Here is a 20,877-nt window from a genome sequence, read left to right on the forward strand (position 1 = left end):
AATAGACTGTCAACACTTGAAATGTCGACAGGCTCTTTCTCTCCATGGATGCTGCTTCTCTTTGCTGAAGATTCCAGCATCTGCAGTTTTGTCTGTTTCTTTAAACCGTCATCGTCCTTGATGTAAAGCGCTTCACATGGATTTGGACTTTGTCAATCTATGAATGGCAGCGAATCTCCAGATCATCATGGAGGTAAATTCCAGAGTTGGTGCATCAATATGGATGCTGTCTTTTGTTCTTTTAGGGTATAGGCTAGGAAGGTGTACATAGAACATTTGTGCCCTTCAGCCCTCGATGTTGTGCTGACCTATATATTTCTACCAAAAAAAATCAAAACCCTTCCTATCTGTGTGCCTGTCGAAGAGTCTCTTAAATATCTCTAATGTTCCAGCCTCCACCACCACTGGCTTGGCATTCCTTGCACCCACAACTCTGTATTTTAAAAAAAAATGTTGCCTTAATGTCTCCCCTAAACTTTTCTCCCTTCACCTTGAACAGATGCCCCCTGGTGTTTGCTATTCCCGCCTTGGGAAAAAGACACTGGTTGTCCATCTTATCTATGCCTCTTAGAATCTTATTGACCTCTATTAAGTCCTTTATTCACTCCAAAGAGAAGTCCTAGCTCTGCTTACGTTGCCTCATAAGACCTTTTCCAAATCAGGGCAACATCCTGGTAAATCTCCTCTGCACCCTTGCCATTACATTCCACCTCCTTCCTATAATGAGGTGACAGAAAAGAACACAATACTCTGTGTGATCTCACCAGAGATTTGCTGAGTTGCAACGTGACCTCTCAACTCTTGAACTCAATCCCCTATTAATGAAGTCCAACATCCTGTAGACCTTAACTATCCTATCAATCTGCATGGCAACCTTGAGAGAGGCATAGATTTGGCCCCCTAGGTCTGTCTGTTCCTCCACACTGTAGTTGCTGTTGTATATCAACAATGTCGGTGGCAAAGGCTGTGATTATATGGGGGTTCTAAAGGCTACTTTGTCCAAGATCTGTTGAAGTCACTTAGTGCAGCTGTAGTCAGTGGGATTTATATTAGATTGTTGGTGAATGGGGAGTTGAGTTGTTGGTTATATTTGGATGAGTTCACAAATAGGCTAGCATCCTCGCACTTTATCCTTGCTCTCCAATTTCTCAGCTATTTGTCATTCAGGTGGTGACAAGAGCTGTCCCCCTTGATAATGCAATTGAGTGGCAGACAATGATGTAACAAGTGGTGTGCAACATGGATCCATGCTGGGGCTTTTTAAGGTCTATGGTAAATTTGCAGAAGCCACAAAGATGGGCAGAAAAGTAAATTGTGAAGAGGACATAATGTGGTTCAGTGTGATTCAACATCGGAAGATCTGAGTTCCCACTCCAAGACTAGATGAGATAATAAGTCTGCTCAAAGCAATGAAGAAATTTGCCAGTGCCTTCCAAGATGAAACTGGCCTGATTGACGTAACAGGGATGTTCCCTGCACCATCAATGCACAGTAGTTATAACATATGCCTTTTGCAAAAATGCCCTGCAATTTCTTGCCTGGCCTACTCCTCCCAACCCTACAACCTGTACCACTGAGCTGCACAAGAACACTATGACCAGTAGGTGCTTGTTTACATTTCCAATTTGCTTGTCAACTTTATCTCAAACATTCTTAATATACTCATGTATTAGTGTTTCCCCCCCCCCCCCCCCACTATTTTTGGCTCCGACTATCTGCCCATCCAAGTACCTGATGCTCTGACTGAATCTTCGCCCCAGCTGCCTGCCCACCTGATTTCCCGATGCCTTGACTGCGGACCCTCAACCTAGCTGCCCACCCATCTGAGCTTCTGATGCTCCAACCACAGCTTCTCTCATAGGGCCTGGCCACCTGCCCATCTGGGCTCCAATGCCCCAAATGTAGACTCTCCATCCGGTCCCGGCCTTCCGAGCTCCCAGTGCCTTGAACGATGCAGGTACTTATCCATGGTCAAAAGTATGACCTGTGTGTTGTATTTATTTATTTATTATATCTATATAAATTAAACCCCCAAAATTTGACCTGAAAAATTGGTACAAAAATTCGACAATTACATGAGTATATGTGGTATCCACTGCACCTTGCATGGCCCTTCTAATTGACTACACTGGCCTCATTTGAAATGCTAAATCAGTTCATTCTTTTTGCTTTTTTATTTCATTGAATTTAATGGCAAATTCATGTTCTTGCATGCAGTTATCTTTATATTCATTAAATCATTTTAATCTTTATCTCCAGTATTTCTCCAGTCTCTCAAAAGATGGTCATGGTTCACTGCCCCACTGTACCTGGCAGACAGGCTGGGGCACCAATGCACCAGAAGCTGCAAAGATGTCGATGAAGCCATGGAATCAGCAAAAGCAACAAACTGCAAGGCAGGAGGAGGCAGGATCAGGCCATTCTCACCCAGTGACAAAGAAGACCTTTCCATCCAATATAAAGTTCAACGTTATTGTCACATGTGCTGAAGTAAATGAGAAAGTTTATTTTGCGAGCAGTCTAGCTAGTCAGCCCACACAGCAGTTAAAGATACTACAGAGGACAGATTTGCAGAGAGAAATCAGATAATGAAAAGCAAAGGCAATATTTTAGTTGTCTTTCAGGGCTTGATAACTGTGGGAAAGAGACTGTCCTTGAATCTGGTAGTGTGTGATTTCTCTCACTTACGAATATTCTTCCCAATAGGAGGGTGAAGGAGGTGGCCAGCGTGAGACCAGTCTTTTCAATATATTGGCTGTTTTGCAATGCAGTGGGAAGTTTTGATGGAGAAGGAGTGCGTGTGATTGTCTGATGCACTGAACAGCAGATTATGTTTCCTGAACACTTGGGTGTATTATGGATTTTGGGCTGCTGATCATGAAAATCACCTTAAAATGATCCTATCACAGGCCTTTTTTAGATGGAACCTATTTTTGTGATTGCCATTTTAAGTCTACTTAAAGCATTCAAATCCACAAAGTGCAGCTTGTCATTTCAAATTCATTTTCTGCATTCACACTTGGACTTATTCCCCACTAATCTTGGTGCAGTCAGTGATGAACATGGTGAAAAAATTCACCAGGACATTGAGACCATGGAAACGCAATATCATTGCAACCGGAATCCATTGATGCTGGCTAACTTTTATTGGACACAGACACTAGAGGCATCAGATGCTGAACACAAACGAAAATCGGCGGCAAAACATTTTTAGGTCAGGTGCATTACCATTATGTGATTAAACAAGCTAAATTCAATAAAAATATTTCTCCAACTTCCTACATGATGCAGCATATTTGAAATTATCTTTGTGTTCAGCTTGAGGTCTGTCATAATCCCCAATTTCTTTTCGGGAAGCAAACCGTTTGAAAAATATTGTCTAGTGTAATTGCTAATCAGGATGACTATCCAAAAATAATGGAGCCTATTTTGTTCGGGCGCCTGCCCACATTTTGTTCAAGCCCGAAGCATTGCTTAGGCATCTTTATCTTTGCTACATAAAGTACACTGTTTGTCCTGCTGAGTTTCTCCAGCATTGTGTAATATACACCATGAACTAGTTGGATCAACTTTTTATGGTAGGGAGTTCCACAAGTTCACAAACTCTCTGAGTGAAGAAGTTTATTTTCATCTCAATCCTAATTGGCTTCCCCCCCCCCCCCCCCCCCTTATCATTTGACTATGATTCCTTGATCTGGACTTCCCAAAATCAGGAAAATTCTTCCTGCATCTGACTCTAGTCCTGTCCGAATTTTATGTCTTAATGAGATCTGCTCTTCTAAATTCGTCGAGTCACATTTATTGTCACCTGATTGTACAAGGCTGATGAAACAGAGTTCTCAGGTTCTGCTATTCCTGAATTTCTTTCCTGACGAGAGCAGCTGAAAGATGCTATTTGTGGGGTTAGAGGGACCTCATTGATTTTGCACACACTCTTCAGACAACAGTAGATCATGTTGAATGGTGGAGGGGGAGGGAGACTCCAGTGATCCTCTCTGCCACTCTTATGGTCCTGTGGATTGATCTTCATTTCTCTGCAGCAACTGTACCACACTCTGCAGCTGGCCAGGACACTCTCGATAGAGTTCCTGTAGATGTTTAACATAATGGTGACCGGAAGCCTTGTCTGCTTCAGTTTTCTCAGGAAGTGCAGTTGTTTGGCCTTCCTGACAAGTGAGGAGATGTGTATCCATGATAGGTCACTAAGTGAACTCCACGGAACTTGTTGCTCTCCATTCTCTCAACCACAGTTATTGATGTCTTGGTCATTCCTGGTCCTCCTGTCGTCCACAATCATCTTTGTCTTGCCCACTCCATCGTTGAGACTCAGGTGGTTACACTCTCATCTCATCATGAGATTTTCCACCTCTTCTCTGTAGTGCGACTCATCATTGTTGCTGATGAGGCCGACTACTGTTGTGTTATCGGCAAACTTGATGACACTGTTGGAGTTGGATCTGGCAATGTCGTCATGGGTTAAAAGTGTGAACAGGAGTGGGCTGAGCACACTGGCCTGGATGTACCAATGGTCAGTGTGGTGGTGTTTGACATGGACAGACTGGTCTTTCTGTTAGGAAGTCCAGAATCTAGAGGGGTATTGAGACCAAGTGAGGACAGCTTCTCCACCAGCTTCTGGGGAATGGTCAATTGAGTCGAGCTGAAGTTAACCTTTGTTCCAATTAATACAACCTTCTTCATGATGTCCCAACTCTTGTACTCAATGCCTATCTAAGGAGGGCTTAAGCATTCTAACCTGTCTACCTGTGTCCATTTTCAGGGAGCTATATAGTTGTACTCTGGTTTAATTCCACCAAATGCATCACTTATCCCAGTGAGAAACTCTTCCAAGAAAATAACTCATACTGGTCACCTGTGTAACCTGCCAGATATATATTTGCTACTTTACTCTTGCATTTATCCTGAAGACGAGTTACTTTATGCTGCACCTCATGAGGGATTTGCAGTTAAAATGGTGTATTGTCCCATCACCTGGGTTACCATCTCTTCTCACTACTGCCTTCATGCTGAAGGAACAGTTTTGATCCAACCCCAATTAGGATCTTTACTTCAGGACCACAAAAAAAAATGTCTGCACCATTGAATTTTTTCCTTGCATTAATCACAGCTGAATATGATCTATTCTCTCATATTTATCATCTCCTTTTCTGTCTTTATATATTGTGGTAATGTAGTTTATACTATATTAGATGGTGTATCTTGCATATCTATTTGGCTGCAGCAAATAAGAATTTTAGTGCACCTGTATGTCGTACTTGTGTCTGTGACAATAAGCTCTTGTCATCATTACATTATACAGAACAGTGTCAACAAGTTGGAGAGAACAGATAATCAATCCCTAGCCATCAGGCCATATTTAAACATTCACTGTTGAATGAATGACATACAAGGAGGAGGTACCTTGGTTTAACATATTCTAGTGAATAGAAACCTGCTGATTTGACAGCTTAACACTTGTCAAAAGGAAAATATTAGAGTCCATTGCAAGTATTATTGCAGGGTACTTAGAAAAATTCAGGGTAATTAGTCAGTCAGCATAATTTTTTTAGGTACAGGTTTTTTTTCCATTACTGCTCAGTAGAAATTCTGTCCGGCCTGCAAGAAAAAGAATCTGAGGGGGTTGTGTATGATGCCATGAATGTCCTCTGACAATAAATCTGAACTTTGTCAGAGCAGGCATGTTTAATTAAGGGAATTCTTTGTAGTCCAATGTGCTATTTATGATCATGTATGATTATGGGTTTCCAGAAGATATTAGAAAAGGTGTTGTACCAAAGTTTTTTTGTGGAAAATAAAAGCTCATTATATTGGAGGTGAACACTGCCATTGATAGAAGATTGACTGGCTCACTAAGAACTTAATTGGATCCTTGTCTGATTGGCAAGATGGGGTGGGTGTGTGCCTCAGTCTGCAGACTGATCATGTGTCTGAACAGAAGAGGGTGATGTTGTCCATGTACAGAGAGGCTTTGACTCGAGTGCCCCCACTGCCTGGCAATGTCATTCCTTCCTTCATCCTTCGTGATGAATTCAAGCAAAGAGCTCTATGCAGCACACAAATAAGAGTGGAGAGAGCGGGCAAACCTGTCATGTCTTGATGGGGAAGCCATCTGTTTCCCACCTGTTGATTTGAACTACACTACAGCGGTCTGTGGAGCACAGTTTAATCTAATTTTGGAGTCCCTCCCCAAAGCCCATTTTGAAGAGCATGTTTATTATGTATGTGGCAGATATCCGGTCAAAAGCCTTCTCCTGGTCCAAGCTGACCAGGCAGGTATCCACCCTCCTGTCCTGCACTTAAGCATTGGTAATTCTTTAACAATTTCCTAAGTGTTCCATTTCAGCAGTAATAATAAAACACAAATACAGCACAACTCCGATTATCCAAAATCATCAATTATCCAAAATATTTGGACCCAGAAGTGACATCTGCTCAACTCTGAAAGTGTTTTCAGATAATTGAAGATTTCAGAAAAATCAGAAATCTCATTTATCTGAAAATTTTCAAAGCTGAAATGATGCCATTTTGCCTCTTTATTTTTCACACTATAAACCATATTGATCAAGATACATACATTTTCCTTCTTAAATATATACAGTGTCGTTTTCTCCCCCCTTCCCTCCTCCCCTCCCTCCCTCCCTCACCTCCCCTCCCATTCATTTAAAGTTCAGAATATCATATACATTAAACCCTTTAAACAATGTTGTCACTCAATAAAAATAAACAAGAAATTCCACTGAGTCAGTTCTTTTCATTCCCTTCTCCTTCTGTCATTTTAGGTGGTAGATGTCCACGGTAGGTTTTCTCTATTGTGTTTCATGTATGGCTCCCATATTTGAAATTTTTTGAATAAATGAGGATATCTGAAACAACCAGAAATCCTCAGTTATCCAAACATTTTTTTTTCGGAGCTGAACTGATGTCACAGGTTGAATTTTTTTTTGAATTTTGGAAAAACCTGAGGTTTTGGTGTTGGATTTTATCTTACTTTATTAATTTTTTGGGGTGAGAATTAAACATTATTCCAGGCTTAAAAAGTCTTCCCTTGTTGTTTATACACTGTTACTAGTGACTTGCTGTTGCTACTGGGCTGTTTTTATAAAAACAACCAGTTATCTTAAAATAATGTTTATCTGAAATAGGCCTGGTCCCGACTATTTTGAATAATCGGAGTTGTACTGATTAGAAATATTTTAAAATAATCTTATACATCATTTTAAATAAACCTTTCGATTTGTCTCTTGCAAATCCTTTTGAATGTAAAGCTATGGCCAGACCTGACCTCAAGCTACATTTCAATGCATCCTTTTCATTTGTTTCTTTATCCAGGGATTTGTGGTTGACATTATATTTAATTGTTGCTTTGTTCAGCATATCATGTGCTTTGATCAACTATTCTAACTCGGGCTAAATCTCCCTATTCACCATAACATTTTCTCAAGTGTTCTCTATCTAGCTTAGGAATTTCCAATTTCAGTCGTAACAACTTTGCTTTCCGAGCTGTGACATTTACGGTTGCTTTGCATTGTAATAATTAGAGAGTTGTGACATTTGTAGTCCAATCTGGGTGGAACCCATTCCAGCGCACATGCTCACTTCCTTACTTTCTGAAATACTTGCCATCTAATATATGTTTGTCTGTTCTCCATGCAAATCAACATGGAGCACTGCAGAAATATCCAAGGATATTTCACAGTATAAGAATTGCCTACAACAAGTAAACTTGGAGGAATGAGAAACGAAATTAGACTGTGAATCAAGGAACTTTTCTAAACTTACACACACATTATGTACACATGCGCTTAGAATTAGAAGGAGGTTAAGTTAGGTTAGTTAATAGTGATAAGTTAAAGTGTGATTCTGTTTACATGTTTAAAGGTAATTAAAAGCAACTTTTGTTTAAGTAACCACTTGTCTTGGTGAAAATCTATTGCTGCTGGGTTTTGGGGTCCTCTAGGTTCGTAACACTCTTCACAAGCCTGTAATGTTGAAGTAGAAAGCAAGAGACAGCAGAAGAAAACAAGTTTTGCCCGTCACTGTTGATGCTTCCAGGCATGCAAGGAGCAGGCAGCAGGAAGCAGAACAGCGGCGATACGCCCGTCTCACTGCTCAGGCCTCCAGACAAACAAGGAGCAAGCACCTGAAACTGAGGAACAACTCCAAGCCCACGTCAGTGCTGATGCTGCCAGGCATTCCATGAGCAGACAACAAGAGTCTGCTGAGGAAGAACAAGCAAGACTTCAAGCAATGCGAACAAAAGCCACCTGATAAGGGCAGCACCATTAACTGCAGCCAACCTGCTAAATGCATTCAGTTACTCAGTTGACACTGAGTATTCTTCCAATAATGCAATTGTAATTGGATCCATGTCAGAGGTATGCCAACATTGTCTATCTTTTGCCAGAAGTCAATTTTGTTTGAATCGTGTATCTCTGTTACAAAGAATATAAATGATGTGTTTGAAAAACATATTTATGCAGAATTACCATGAAGTTTTTTGGGTATTTTGTTTCAACCATGTACTCAACAACTGAGCATTATATTTCCCAAGCAATGCCATGTATTCTAATAAATAATATACAAACAAACCATCTCTGCCAAAAATGGATATGAAAAGTTTAAAGTAAAACACAATCTCCCAATCAATTGCACCTTTCCTGCTACTGGCCACAATTATGTCAACCTTGTATAGGAGCTCTATCGAGAGTGTCCTGGCCAGTTGTATCACAGTGTGGTACGGTTGCTGCAGAGAAATGGGTCAGAGGTTAGTCTGCAGGACCATAAGAGTGGCAGAGAGAATCACTAGATTCTCAATCAATTCCTCCCCCCCCCCCCACATCAAGACGATTGGAATCGTTGTCTGAAGAAGGCACACAAAATCATTGAGGACCCCTTCCACCCTGCAGAGAGCATCTTTTAGTTGCTCCCATTGGGGAAGAGATATGGGAGTATCAGAGCCAACAGCTTCTTCCTACGGGCAGTGATAATGCAGAATGACCAAAGGAACTGCTCTCACTAACCATCTGAGATTCTCATATTCATGAAACCATATGTATTTGCATAGATGAAAAACTTATCCTGCATATGTATTGTTTGTCTGCATGTGTGGTTATGTTTTGCACCAATGACCGGAGAACTTTGTACTTGTGCACTCATGACACTTTAGTTTCAGCCATTGTACTTAGCTGTATATGGAAGAGTGGCGCTGTCGACTTCTTCAGCCACTCCTTAACTGCCACCGTTCCCACAGTGCAGCTAAGTCGGGTGCTACAAAATTTAGACAAAATGAGCACCATGTATCCAAACTGGAATTGTATCACACAGTGGGGAATATCACAGGTAAATGGGGTTGTAAAGAGAGCTTTTGATCTATTAGTATTGAGTATGGAAGCTCGAATGAAATGGTAAAGTTGTATAAGACATTGGTGAGGCCGAATTTGGAGTATTGTGTGTGGTTGTGGCCACTCCACTCCAGAAAAGATGTCAATAAGATTGAAAGAGTGCAGAGAAGATTTACTAAGATGTGGCCTGGACTTCAGGAACTGGGTTTCAGGGAAAGGTTAATCAGGTTTATTCCTTGGAGTGTAGAAGAATGAGGGGAGATTTAATAGATGTATTTAAAATTAGGAGGGGTATACACAGAAAAAATGAGGTTTGCTTTGTCCACTGAGGATAGGTGGGATACAAACCAAAGGACATGAGTTAAGGGTAAAACGGGAAATGTTTTGGGGGGACTTTTCACCCAGGGGGTGTGGAACGAGCTGCCAGCTGAGGTGGTGAAGGTGGGCTCAGTTTTAACATTTAAAAGAATTTGGACAAGTACATGGATGGGAGGGGTATGGAGGACTATGGACTGGGTAAGTGGGACGAGGCTGAAAAATAGGCACAGACGAGGAGGGCTGTTTCTGTGCTGTAATGTACTGTGGTTCTCTAAATATAACACAAAAGGAAGTGGTGTCATTTTTGTGCGTTCTACAGCCGAGCAAGAACAAGTGATAATGTTATTTCAAGAGGAATTGTGCTGGTCATAAAGCTTGTTTGTAATAACAAACAGAGGCGAGCTGATCCATACGAGTTCAGCTACATTCCCCCCTTGTTAATCCTTGGTAAACCCTAGTCCGGCCACACCCAAGCAGACAAATACAACTCGCTGCTGAACACAGCTGACGGCTGCAGCTCCTGAACTTGATACTGTTAAAACAGGCTAAGGTTCTCCGATTGAGCAAAGTTAACATTCAGCTCGCTGCGGATCCTCGGGAGAGTGGTGGGTGGGGGAAACAAGTCATCAACTTCAAGTTGAGGAAGAGCTGTGCCTCGAAGTGGGCCAAACAGCTTCGCTTCCTTTTGAGACACCACGAAGACGACGCAAGTGTTCCAAGATGTTCCTCTGACAGAGGAGAGAGCTGTGAGTTTTATATACAGCATTAATTATGTTACCCAAAGGCAGCTCCTTCATTTTGGTGGGGGGAGTTTTTGCAGAGGAGACGATGCAGAGAGAAGGGCATGTGCAGTGAATTAGGAAGCTACACTAGACGGGAGAACCCCAGCACGCAGCTGACTCCTCAAGTAACCAGCATATTTTTGTTACTCTCCATGTGTTTCAAGTGAGATGAGAGCTTTTGTGCAAGTCACAGCGCATAGGAAAGTTCTCGTTGAAAAATGCTTCTCAACTCCCCCCCCCCCCCCCATTAAATGTCATGTTTAATTCAGTGACTAGAAACCAACAACCCTACAAAGTTTGCCCACGCTACCTTTTAATTTTGATTTGCAACGGAAAGTATGTTGGATCAGTCAGATGGGTAGAGCAATATTCATAGAAGGAGCAATGCGTTAAGTCTAAAGTTACGACCTGGCATGTGGAGAAGGCCTTGCTAAAATTGTTGAGAGCTGTGTTTAAAGGCAGCGTGTCCAATACGAGCCACGAATTCCACAGGTTGGTGCAGTTTCAGTGTGACCTGAGAAAGAAGTAGCTCAGGTTTTAGGATCCTATCAGGTTTTATCTAAAACAGTGATTCTCAATCTTTTCTCTCCTCCTCCCCCCCCCCCCCCCCTCCTCCTCCTGGAAAACAACAAGCAAAAATAATAACCAATAGTCAAACAACAGGAATATTCACATTGATTGAGAAGCAAGGCTTCCCCTTCCAGCATTATAACCTTGAGCAGAAATGGAAGAGGGGCGATCCTGAAATTAAAGGCTTCCAGGTTGGGCGAGTCCAACCCTAAATTAGTTTGTTTGCTGATTATGCCTATCTCACTGACAAAAGACAAAGGAGGAAACACCCAACCCCAACCCACCAATTTTCCCTTGCAACGTGTCTGCCTGTCCCGCATCGGACTTGTCAGCCACGAACGAGCCTGCAGCTGACGTGGACATTTACCCCCTCCATAAATCTTCGTCTGCGAAGCCAAGCCAAAGAGATATATTGTTGTATGTGTCTGAACCTGAAAGGTCAAATGAAAAACTAGGAAATTTTATCAAAATGTGGAAGAGTATCAGGATATAAGATAAAGATGGATAAAAGATGGGTTTTTACTGTCATTTGAACAATTGAAACAAACTTATGGTGTTCCAAATGGCAATTTCTTTGTTATTTACAACTAAAGGCTTTTCTAAGAGAAACTTGGGGAAATGATATGACTCTTCCAGGAGTGAGTCAATTGAAGCATATATTATTGGATGGGGAGAAGACCTCAATTTATTACTCGAATATATTATGCCCTGCAAATGGATGGGAAGAAGTCTGGCAGTGAACATATCAGAACAATCTTGGGCTGAATGGTGTAAAGATCGGGTAACTTCGATTATCAATGCGAGGTATGGTTTGGTGCAATATAATTTTTTGCATCAATTATTTTTGACTCCACAAAGATTGCACAAATCAAAACCAGAAACATCAGACAGATGTTTTCCATGTGGAATTGAGGAAGGAACATTTTTTCATTCACTGTACCAAGGTGAATTCTTTCTGGCAAGAATTGTCTGAAGTCTTAACAAAGATTACTGGAGTTAATTTTCCTGGTAACCCAGAATTATATTTATTGCAGAATTTTATAGATATTAGTAATAATCTTACAGAGTGTCCAATATCATTTACTAAGATAGCTCTGGTGATAGCCAAGAAATGTGTGGCAGTCACATGGAAGTCAAATACACTGATCTCTTAGAAATGGACAGTTGTATCCCTATGGAAAAGATAATTTGTGAAACAAACATGATACATTCATCAAGACCTGGCAACCGTATTTGAATTATATTGGTACACAAGTGTAATATTGGTGTTGTAAATTTATGATCTTCCCTCGATTTTATACTTATTTTTAGTAAAATAGACTAAGTGCCAGCGGTGGGCAGAAAGAGCCTGTATCTGTTTATTTTGTTTAAGTTAGGGAAGGGGGTAGCGGTGGGGTGGGGGAGACCTTGAATGTTTATTGCTTGGAAATGTTATTTTTCCGGTTGATTTTTGTTACAAATATTTAGGAAAATTTGTATTTTTTTGAGAAGTATTTTTATTTTGTATGTAAGCGGCATATAGACTATTTTAGTATATTTATGTAAAAGATATATATTTGATGTATGTTTGAAAACCAAAGTAAAATATTTAAAAAAAAAGGGCTCAGGCCTGAAACAGTGGTAATATATCGTTACCTCCCATGTTCCCTGCGAGACCAGCTGAGTTCATCCAGCATTTCTGTGTGTTTTTACTACATTCACAGTGTCTGCGGAATTTTGTGTTTCACTCCCTCTGCACCTTTCCTATCTCTGTACTTATCCAAATATCTTTTAAACATTGTGATTACACCCATCTCTCTCATGTCTCCTGGAAATGTTTACTGTATGAAGTGGTGGCCCTTGGATTTTTTCAATCTTTTTTCCCCCTCACCTTAAATCTATGCATCATTGTTTTAGACTCTCTACCCTGGGAAAAGGAACGTGATTGTTTATCTGATCTATGCCCCTTGTGATTTTATAAACTTCTTTAATAAATTTGTGTTTACTTCTGCACCTGAGAACATTAGATGACGTTAGTGGTGCAGTACCCAAGGATGTTGTAAACATTGGCACCTTCGCTCTGTCCCACTGGCCAACCACTTTAATTCCGTGTCCCACTCCTACGCTGACATGTCTGTCCATGGCCTCGTGCCCTGTCCCACCAAGACCACCTGTAAATTTGAGGAACAACATTTGATTTTTCTGTCTGGGCACTCTTAACTGGAAGGCATTAACTTCTCTGGTTTTTGTTAGTCCAATCTACCTTCTCCCTCCCTCTCCTTTCCCTTTGTTTTTCCTCCAGCTCTCTACCCCTTCCCTCCATTCACAGTCATCCCCTCCCCTTGCTAGTGTGCCCTCCCTCCCTTATCCACCTATTACTTCTTGCCTGTGGGGCTGTACTCCTCTCCTGCCCCTCCCCTCCACCATTTTGTTCAGGTGCCTTGCCCACATTTGTTCATATCTTGATGAAGGGCTCAGATTGAAGTGCTGGGTATGTATCTTTAGCTTTGCTGCAAAGTACAATGTTTGACCTGCTGAGTTTTTCCAGTGGTTTTTTTTACTTCCACCATGGTATCTGTAGACTATTGTGCTTTACTGTTGTAAACATTGGTTTATTCAAAGGTTGTCCCTCAAGAGATACTTGTTACAACGTTGGCAAGGATTCATTTACAAACTGGTACCAAAGTTCATTTAATGAACAGAGCTGTGCATTTATTTAATGAGTGGATGTTTCTTTTTTTGCCACCAAATGGATAGGGTTGGTTTAATTTGGCTGGGGTTCCAGCAATGTATTTTAAAAAGTCAGACGAAGGTGCTGGTTTACAATGAGGATAACCTCAATTCTCGGGCGCTCTCTCTCTCTCTCTCTCTCTCTCTCTCTCTCTCTCTCTCTTCCTGTAACTGACCATTTATAACTGGGTTTTTAATTTCTCTCCCAAAGTTGACGACACCCTGATGGGTTTAAAATGAGAACGTTTGCATCGGTTGCAATTTTGACTACAAGTTTTATTTTCCTAATTGTGATCTACAATCAAGTAATTTCCAAGTTCAAGCCTGCACCTGTGAACAGGTACTGTTGTCTGTCTTTGTTATAGATGTTACAAAGGCAAGACTTTTTAAAAACCAGGAATAAACTTTATTCATAATAAATGATTTACAAAAAGAAAACTGTTCAAACTAACTTCGCACTCTTAGTGTTGTAGCCATACATTTCCATCACTGTACATTATTACATTCATTTTCTGCTTAGCAGCATAACCGCCATTGTGGCACTTTGTTGTTGCTCCCCCCCCTGTCGTTTGAGATGCTTCCCCTTGGTCTCAGACCCTCAGTGCCGGGTAACAGAAGATCTCTAGGCTGTGGTCCTTGTCCACAGCGCCCTTGTGTTGGGTGGACCAAGCCTCAGTGCTTCCCTCAGCACGCACTCCTCCAGCCTGGAATGTGCCGGTCGGCAGCATTGAACTCTGTCCACCAATCATTATCCTCTCCAATTACAGCAACTTTCTCCTTTTCCCTACTCCAGTGGGCGAAGGAAGCCTTTTTTTTTGTTTTGAATGGAGAGAAAAGTGAGAGTGAGTAGGAGAGGGAAACGCTTTTAAAAGTGCCAATCAAAGGTGACTGTAATTAACCGGTGACAAAGAAGGGAAGTTTAAGTGAAGCTTCCACCAAGAGGGTGCTAAGTGTAAGAGAGGGACTTTAGAGGCTTTGGGCGAGCAGAGGCTTCACAGATAAAACTCTTGAACCATTTTCTTTAAAGCACTCAGGAACACTATTTGTCTAATGGGCTAGTACTTTATCATTATAATTTGACTGTACATATACAAATTGACAAAAAATAATTTCTCCGGATCCCGGTGCACACACACGTACACAACATGTATTAATCACAGGTATACATATAGATATAATTTGAAATCAATGTTTCTAATTATTTTGGGATGACTTACTCGGTTTCAGGGCACTATTCATTAATTTCACAGCCTGCGAGAAGGAATGATTTCTCAGCCTGGCAGTCCTGATTTTGATGCTCGTGAATCACCACGTCAATGGCAGTGGGTCAAAGATGCTGGGTGCTGGATGGAAAGGGTCCTCAATAATTCTCTAAGCTCTATTTAAGCAATATTCCTGGTGAATGTCATCAATAAAGGAAAGGGGGACACTAGTGATCACCTCAGCATTTTGATGATCCTCTGTATTGACTTCTGGTCCCACCATACCACACAATGATGCAGTCAGATGGGACACTCTCAATTGTGCTGTAAAATGTTGTCAAAATGGGGGGAGGGGGGCCAGTGGCCTTACCCTCCTTAGGAAATGTAGGTGCTGCTGCTACTTCCTGACTAATAAAGATAGGTCATCCTTTATATGTCCACCAAGGAACTTTGTACTTTCCACTCTCTCTATGATGAAGCCATGGATGTGCAGTGGAGAGTGGTTGACCTTGGTCCTCATGAAGTCTACAGTCATCTCCTTTGCCTTGTCCACGTTGAAACTCAGATTGTCGTTCTGGCATCATTTTACAACCCCCACCCCAAAAAAGCCCCACCTGCTCTCTGTAAGTTGACTCGTCGTTGTTGCTGGTGAAGCCAACAACTGTTGTATCATCTGCAAAACATGATTCCGTTTGAACTAAATATGGCAGTGAAGTCGTGAGTTAATGGCGTGAACAGTTCTCAGTGTAGAGGAGGAAGAGTTGAGGAGTCTTGCATAGCGAGTATGATCTTGTTTCACTCTGAGAAATGGTGATTTGAAGCCTTTTGTTGTAGGAAAATGAAATCATTTGGTGCCTTCAAACAAGAATTTGATGGCATGAGGAGAAGAATCTGTTGGAAAGAGCAGGAGAGTTACACTGACATTTTTCTTCATTTAGCAACACCTTTTTCCATAGAAGCAGAATCCCTTAAGAATCATTAAGTGGCTCAAGTGAATGAAAGGAGAAAATGTTTGTCATTGACTGAATGCTTGGGTGAAGATCTGAACTTCAATAAGCATTTTGGCTGCAAGTCGACAGGGTCATGGCTTCAAATCCTTACCTGGCTCTTGAGTGTAAGTCTATGATGACAGCCCAAGGAGAAAACCTATGAATATTGGAGATACTGGCTTCAGGTGAGATGGCACTACCTGCTCTTACAGAATCCACTTCAGAGGATGGGTAGGGGAGCTAAACCTGTAGTCCTGCCTTTGAGGCACAAGCAGTTGATGTTCCCAGGCCATTATCACCCTGTGCACTGAGGCTGGCTGCTGTGTTCCCAATATTGCAATGGCAGTTAACACTAAGTGTGTGTTTGATGTAAAAGCAAATTCTGTGCGGCCACCGAGTAATTTTGGCTCAGATGGACAAAGTGACCAGAGTTCAGTGGAGGCTTGTTGGATCAGAGTCAAAGAATATGTTAGAGAAATGTGGAGATTTAGGAAGTGGGAGTAAACCATTTGTGGGGAGAACATGAAAACTCCACGCAGGTAGCATTAGACGTTGGGTGAAACCTAGAAGTCTGCAGATACTGTGATTATAGTAAAAATGCCAAAAGCTGGAGGAACTCAGCCATAGGAGGTAAAGCTATTTTTTACTGATGTTTCAGGCCTCGGCCCTTCTTCAAAGTATAAGCAAAGAATGAGGGGGACATCTCAGAATAGAGATTCTGCTGACTGGGGGAAGAGTTCAGACCAACAAAAGGTGTTCATTGGATATAATCAGAGGAGAGATGAGAATTGATTTTGTGTGAAAAGAGACAGGGAAAGGGAGAGAGACAGAGCTGGGAGAAGGTGACAGGGAAAGAAGTGGTGTGTGTGGGGGGGGGGGGGGGTGGGGAGAGTGGTTAACAAAAGCTACACAAGTCTATGTTAATGCCATCTGGTTGGAGGGTGCCGGAGTCGGAAGATGAGGTATGGTTCCCCCATTTTGTGGGTGATCTCAGTCTTGCAGTGCATAAGTCCGTGGACAGACATGTGGGCAAGGGAATGAATGGGATGGGGAATTGAAATGGGTGGTCACTATTGCGGTGGACAGAGCCGAGGTGCCAAACAAAGTGATCCTCTCTGATGGAGAGGACAGACTTTATTTAAGCATCAGACATTGGCCCTCAATCCTGGTTATTGGAGGCACTCCATTAGTTTCAGTCTGCTCAGCGTGCTGTTCAACTTTCAGCCCATATTGGCATCATCTAGATTTTTCAATTGTGAGCATGATGGAACAGTCCAGAGGCCTTTCAAGTGAAGTAACACTTCATTTGGCCTTGTGTACTATCTCACCCAGATCACCTGCAAATTGGAGGAACAACACCTTATTTTCCGTCTGGTCACCCTCTAGCCAGGTGGTATTAAAATCGACTTTACTGCCTTCTGTTGAATCTCGCCTTTACTTTCTCCTCCCTCTTTTCTGTCCTTCCAGTTCTTCCACCCACCCAGCCATCCTTCCTCCCCTTCGTTGCTGCTGTCCTCTCCCTCCTTTCTCCACCTATCATCTCCTGATTTTCCCTCCCTATCCCCCACCAATTCTTTTGCTTGGATGCCTGCCGGCATTTTCTCATTCTTTAATGAAGGGTTCAAGCTCGAAACATCGGTTATGTATTCTTGCCTTTGCTACATAAAGAACACTGTTTAGACAGCTGAGCTTCTCCAGCATTTTGTGTTTTTTCAACCACGGAGTCTAAAGATTTTATTTTTATTTACTTCTGGGCAGAAGGTGTGGTCTCCATGACAAATGAGAAGTATGCCACAGGCTCCTGTGTTCTGAACCTCAAACTGTCTGACCTTTCCCCTCAGTAATGCTAACGGTGAGGAGGCTAAAGTTTCTGAGAGTTCGGATGGACCCAGCGTTGAAGTGAACCTTCGGTACTCTGACAGCAAAGATGGGAAAGATTCACAAAGCTTGATGAAAAGTACATCTCCTGAAGTTCAGACCACAGCGACAACTCCAGTGCAGCCGCGTTCCACCACATCATCGTTCTTGGGCGACTGGTACCCCACACATATCACCAACCTTCAATCAGTAAGTTTCAGTTTTTAATCTTAATTATAGGAAAGTCTGCAGACTCTGTGATGCACAAAAGAATCTCAGCAGTTCACGCAGCATCTGTAGCAGGCAAAGGGATATCACCGACGCTTCAGGCCTGAGGCCTTCGACAAGGTGTGAGCAAAAAGCAGGCAATGCGGTTAGGTGCAGGAGGAGGAGCACAGGCCATCAGGCAAGAGGTTGTAGGTGGATGTGGGTGGGAGGGCAGAAGAAAAAAAAGCTGGGTGATGAGGAAGTGGTAGCTCTGAATGGAGAGAGAAGGGGTGGAGAGCTGGAGGAAAGGTGACAGAGGGATGGGGAAAGAGAGAGAGAGAGAGACAAGAGAGGGGCCTAACTTCATGCTCAACACAAAGTTAATTTCAGGTTTGCTGTATCACATAGGAAGTTTGGGAAACATTAAAGTAACTTTTATTGAATTCTGCGTTAATAAATGTAACTCACCATAAATGTTTCAAACCTGTTGCGACATTGACAAGCCATTTCTGATGAATCTTCCTGAAGACGATAAATGCCATTGTTAAGTACACTCACTACGCTATTGCCTGAAGAACATGTCCATCAACGTGCATTCTATAATCAACGTAATGCACAACATCTATATATGTGAGCTGTTTTTATTGCCTGTTCAGGCTTAAGATAACATTTCCATAGTCTTGGGCTGACCAAAACAGCTTACTTTGGGGGCAATGAACTAGTAGATTTAAAATGTGACAGGAAATCACAAGATAGGTTATATCTTAAAAAATATGTGATAGGTGATTTAAGGTTTTAAGGTGATTTTTGTGATCAGCAGCCCAAAATCCATAAAGTACACCCGAAAGTGTCCAGGAAGCAAAATCTTCGTGGTCCAGTGTAATTTCATTGGAAACTATTGGCAATGCAGTCATGAGTGTACAAGGCATGCAGCCTTGGGGTGCCCCTGTGATGGTCAGCGAGGAGGAGGTGATGTTGCCAATCTGATGATGAAGAAGTCAGGAAGAGACGGACGGAGTTACACAATTGTCACCTTTCAAGACTTGAAATTTTCCTCAAGCGGAGTCTGAAGAATCTTTTGGGGAATTGTCAGGGCTCTGCAATTGATTGATTCTTTTCACTCTTCACTCTGCTACCATTGGGGAGGGAACAAAGAACAGGAGCCCGAGGACGAGCACTCAGCGGCACAAAGACTGCTTCTTCCCCTCTGCCATCAGATCCCTGAATAATCAATGAACCACAGACACTTGGACTTTTTTCCTTGATCTATTTTTATTTATTTTGTAAGGTGTTTTATATAAATGCTTGCACTGTGATGCTGCCTCAAAGCAATGAATTCCGTGACAGGTTCATGACAATAAATTTTGATCTTTTTGGAATTAAGGAAATAAAGGGATATGAGATTGCTTCAGGAAGTTGGGCTGAAGTCAAAGAACAACCATGAGAATGGAGCAGGCATCTGTGTGTGTGTGTGTGTGTGTGTGTGTGTGTGTGTGTGTGTGTGTGTGTGTGTGTGTGTGTGCGCGCGCCCGTCATGCACAGTGTTCCCAATTCAAATAAAATTAGCATCCTACTGCCAGCTCGGGATATTTGTGCAGAATTGGCCTCAATGAGTGGAAACGATGAGAAGCTCAGCAGGCCAGGCAGCAGCTGTGGTCGGTTAACATTTGGCTTGCAATCCTGTACGGTTGACTGACCATCTCACTCCAGGATGCTGCCTTCCCTGTTGAGTCCCTCCAACTTCTCTTTGTTTGTGCAATATCCCAGTATCTGCTGTTTGTGTTTCAAGTGCAGTCTGATTTGGAAATTGCCTGCAACATTCCTTAAATGTTTGAACAAAACCTACTTATTAGAAGAAGGAGGCCATTCTCTTCATTAGGCAGCTCCCCACAAGACAGTATCATTTTCCCTTCCTTACTTCTCTGATTGTTCTCAAATGATAAGTTTTGGTCAACTGTAATTAATGCAATTTATTTAAAGCATAATACCTTCGAAATTCTTAAACTTTCTAAAGTTTTAAAATTTAATTTTTAAATTTAGACATACAGCACAGTAACGGGTCCTTTTGGCCCATGAGCCTGTGCCGCCAAATTACACCCAACTAACCTACAACCCCGGTACGTTTCAAATGGTGGGAGGAAACCCACGCAGATATTGGGAGAACATACAAACTCCTAACAGACAGCGCGGGATTCGAACCCTAGTCCCGATCACTACTGCTGTAACAGTGTTGTGCTAACGGTGCTGCCCATTTAGAACTTAATTTCTAAAGTAAGAGATTTTGCTGGTTTACTAACTTCAGGTTGACTTCCCATTGTTAATTATCGGCTGTCTTTGAATCACAAAATTGCAATGAATTAACTGTGGAGATTGTAAAACAAAGTGGTGTCGTGAGACTTACAGATAAGAGGGTGCTGGGATACAGCTGCATATGTCTGTGCATGTACCAAAGTAATGTTCATGATTCTTTATCTCTTTGGCAAGTGACTCAAGGATGAAAACATTCGGAAGTATTGTACCAAAAAAGTTGAGCAAATCAGTGAGTGGGGAATTATGGCTTTTGATTTTTATGGGACTAAACGGAGTAGAGTTAGGGAGATGATTCCAACTGACAGGAGAGGTTATAATAGGTGCATTTCTGACGTTTAAGGCATTGGACAGCCACAGCAATAGACAAGGCATCGAAGGAAGTGATCCTCAAGCAGGCAAATACATAGAATATTGCAGCACAATGCAGGCTCCTGGGCCCATGATGTTGTGTTGACCCATATATACCAACCGAAAGAAAACCTAAACCCTCCATACCTCAGAGCCTTCTATTTTTCTTTCATCAGTAAGATTTGTGTGGGATGAATAGGAGAGTTAGCATGGGTGTGATGTGCTG

The 20,877-nt window shown here is 42.0% G+C and overlaps 1 protein-coding gene across 5 annotated transcripts in view; it reads left to right on the plus strand.

Moving 5' to 3' along the window:
• Window positions 1–10,005: 10,005 nt before the first annotated feature.
• st6galnac (ST6 (alpha-N-acetyl-neuraminyl-2,3-beta-galactosyl-1,3)-N-acetylgalactosaminide alpha-2,6-sialyltransferase) overlaps window positions 10,006–20,877 on the plus strand; it is a 34,285-nt gene continuing 23,413 nt past the window's right edge. For 2 of the 5 annotated variants that reach the window (XM_069929943.1, XM_069929942.1), the window contains exons 1-3: window positions 10,006–10,423; window positions 13,950–14,078; window positions 17,771–17,996. In XM_069929943.1, coding sequence (XP_069786044.1) covers window positions 13,975–14,078; window positions 17,771–17,996 — 330 coding nt within the window. In that variant the 5' untranslated portion in view covers window positions 10,006–10,423; window positions 13,950–13,974. Of the gene's footprint in view, window positions 10,424–11,622; window positions 11,834–13,949; window positions 14,079–17,770; window positions 17,997–20,877 lie in introns of all 5 variants that reach the window. The other 3 variants (XM_069929941.1, XM_069929940.1, XM_069929944.1) reach the window with 3 other exon arrangements.

Source organism: Narcine bancroftii, chromosome 3, assembly GCF_036971445.1.
Source record: "Narcine bancroftii isolate sNarBan1 chromosome 3, sNarBan1.hap1, whole genome shotgun sequence".
NCBI classification, from domain to species: domain Eukaryota; kingdom Metazoa; phylum Chordata; class Chondrichthyes; order Torpediniformes; family Narcinidae; genus Narcine; species Narcine bancroftii.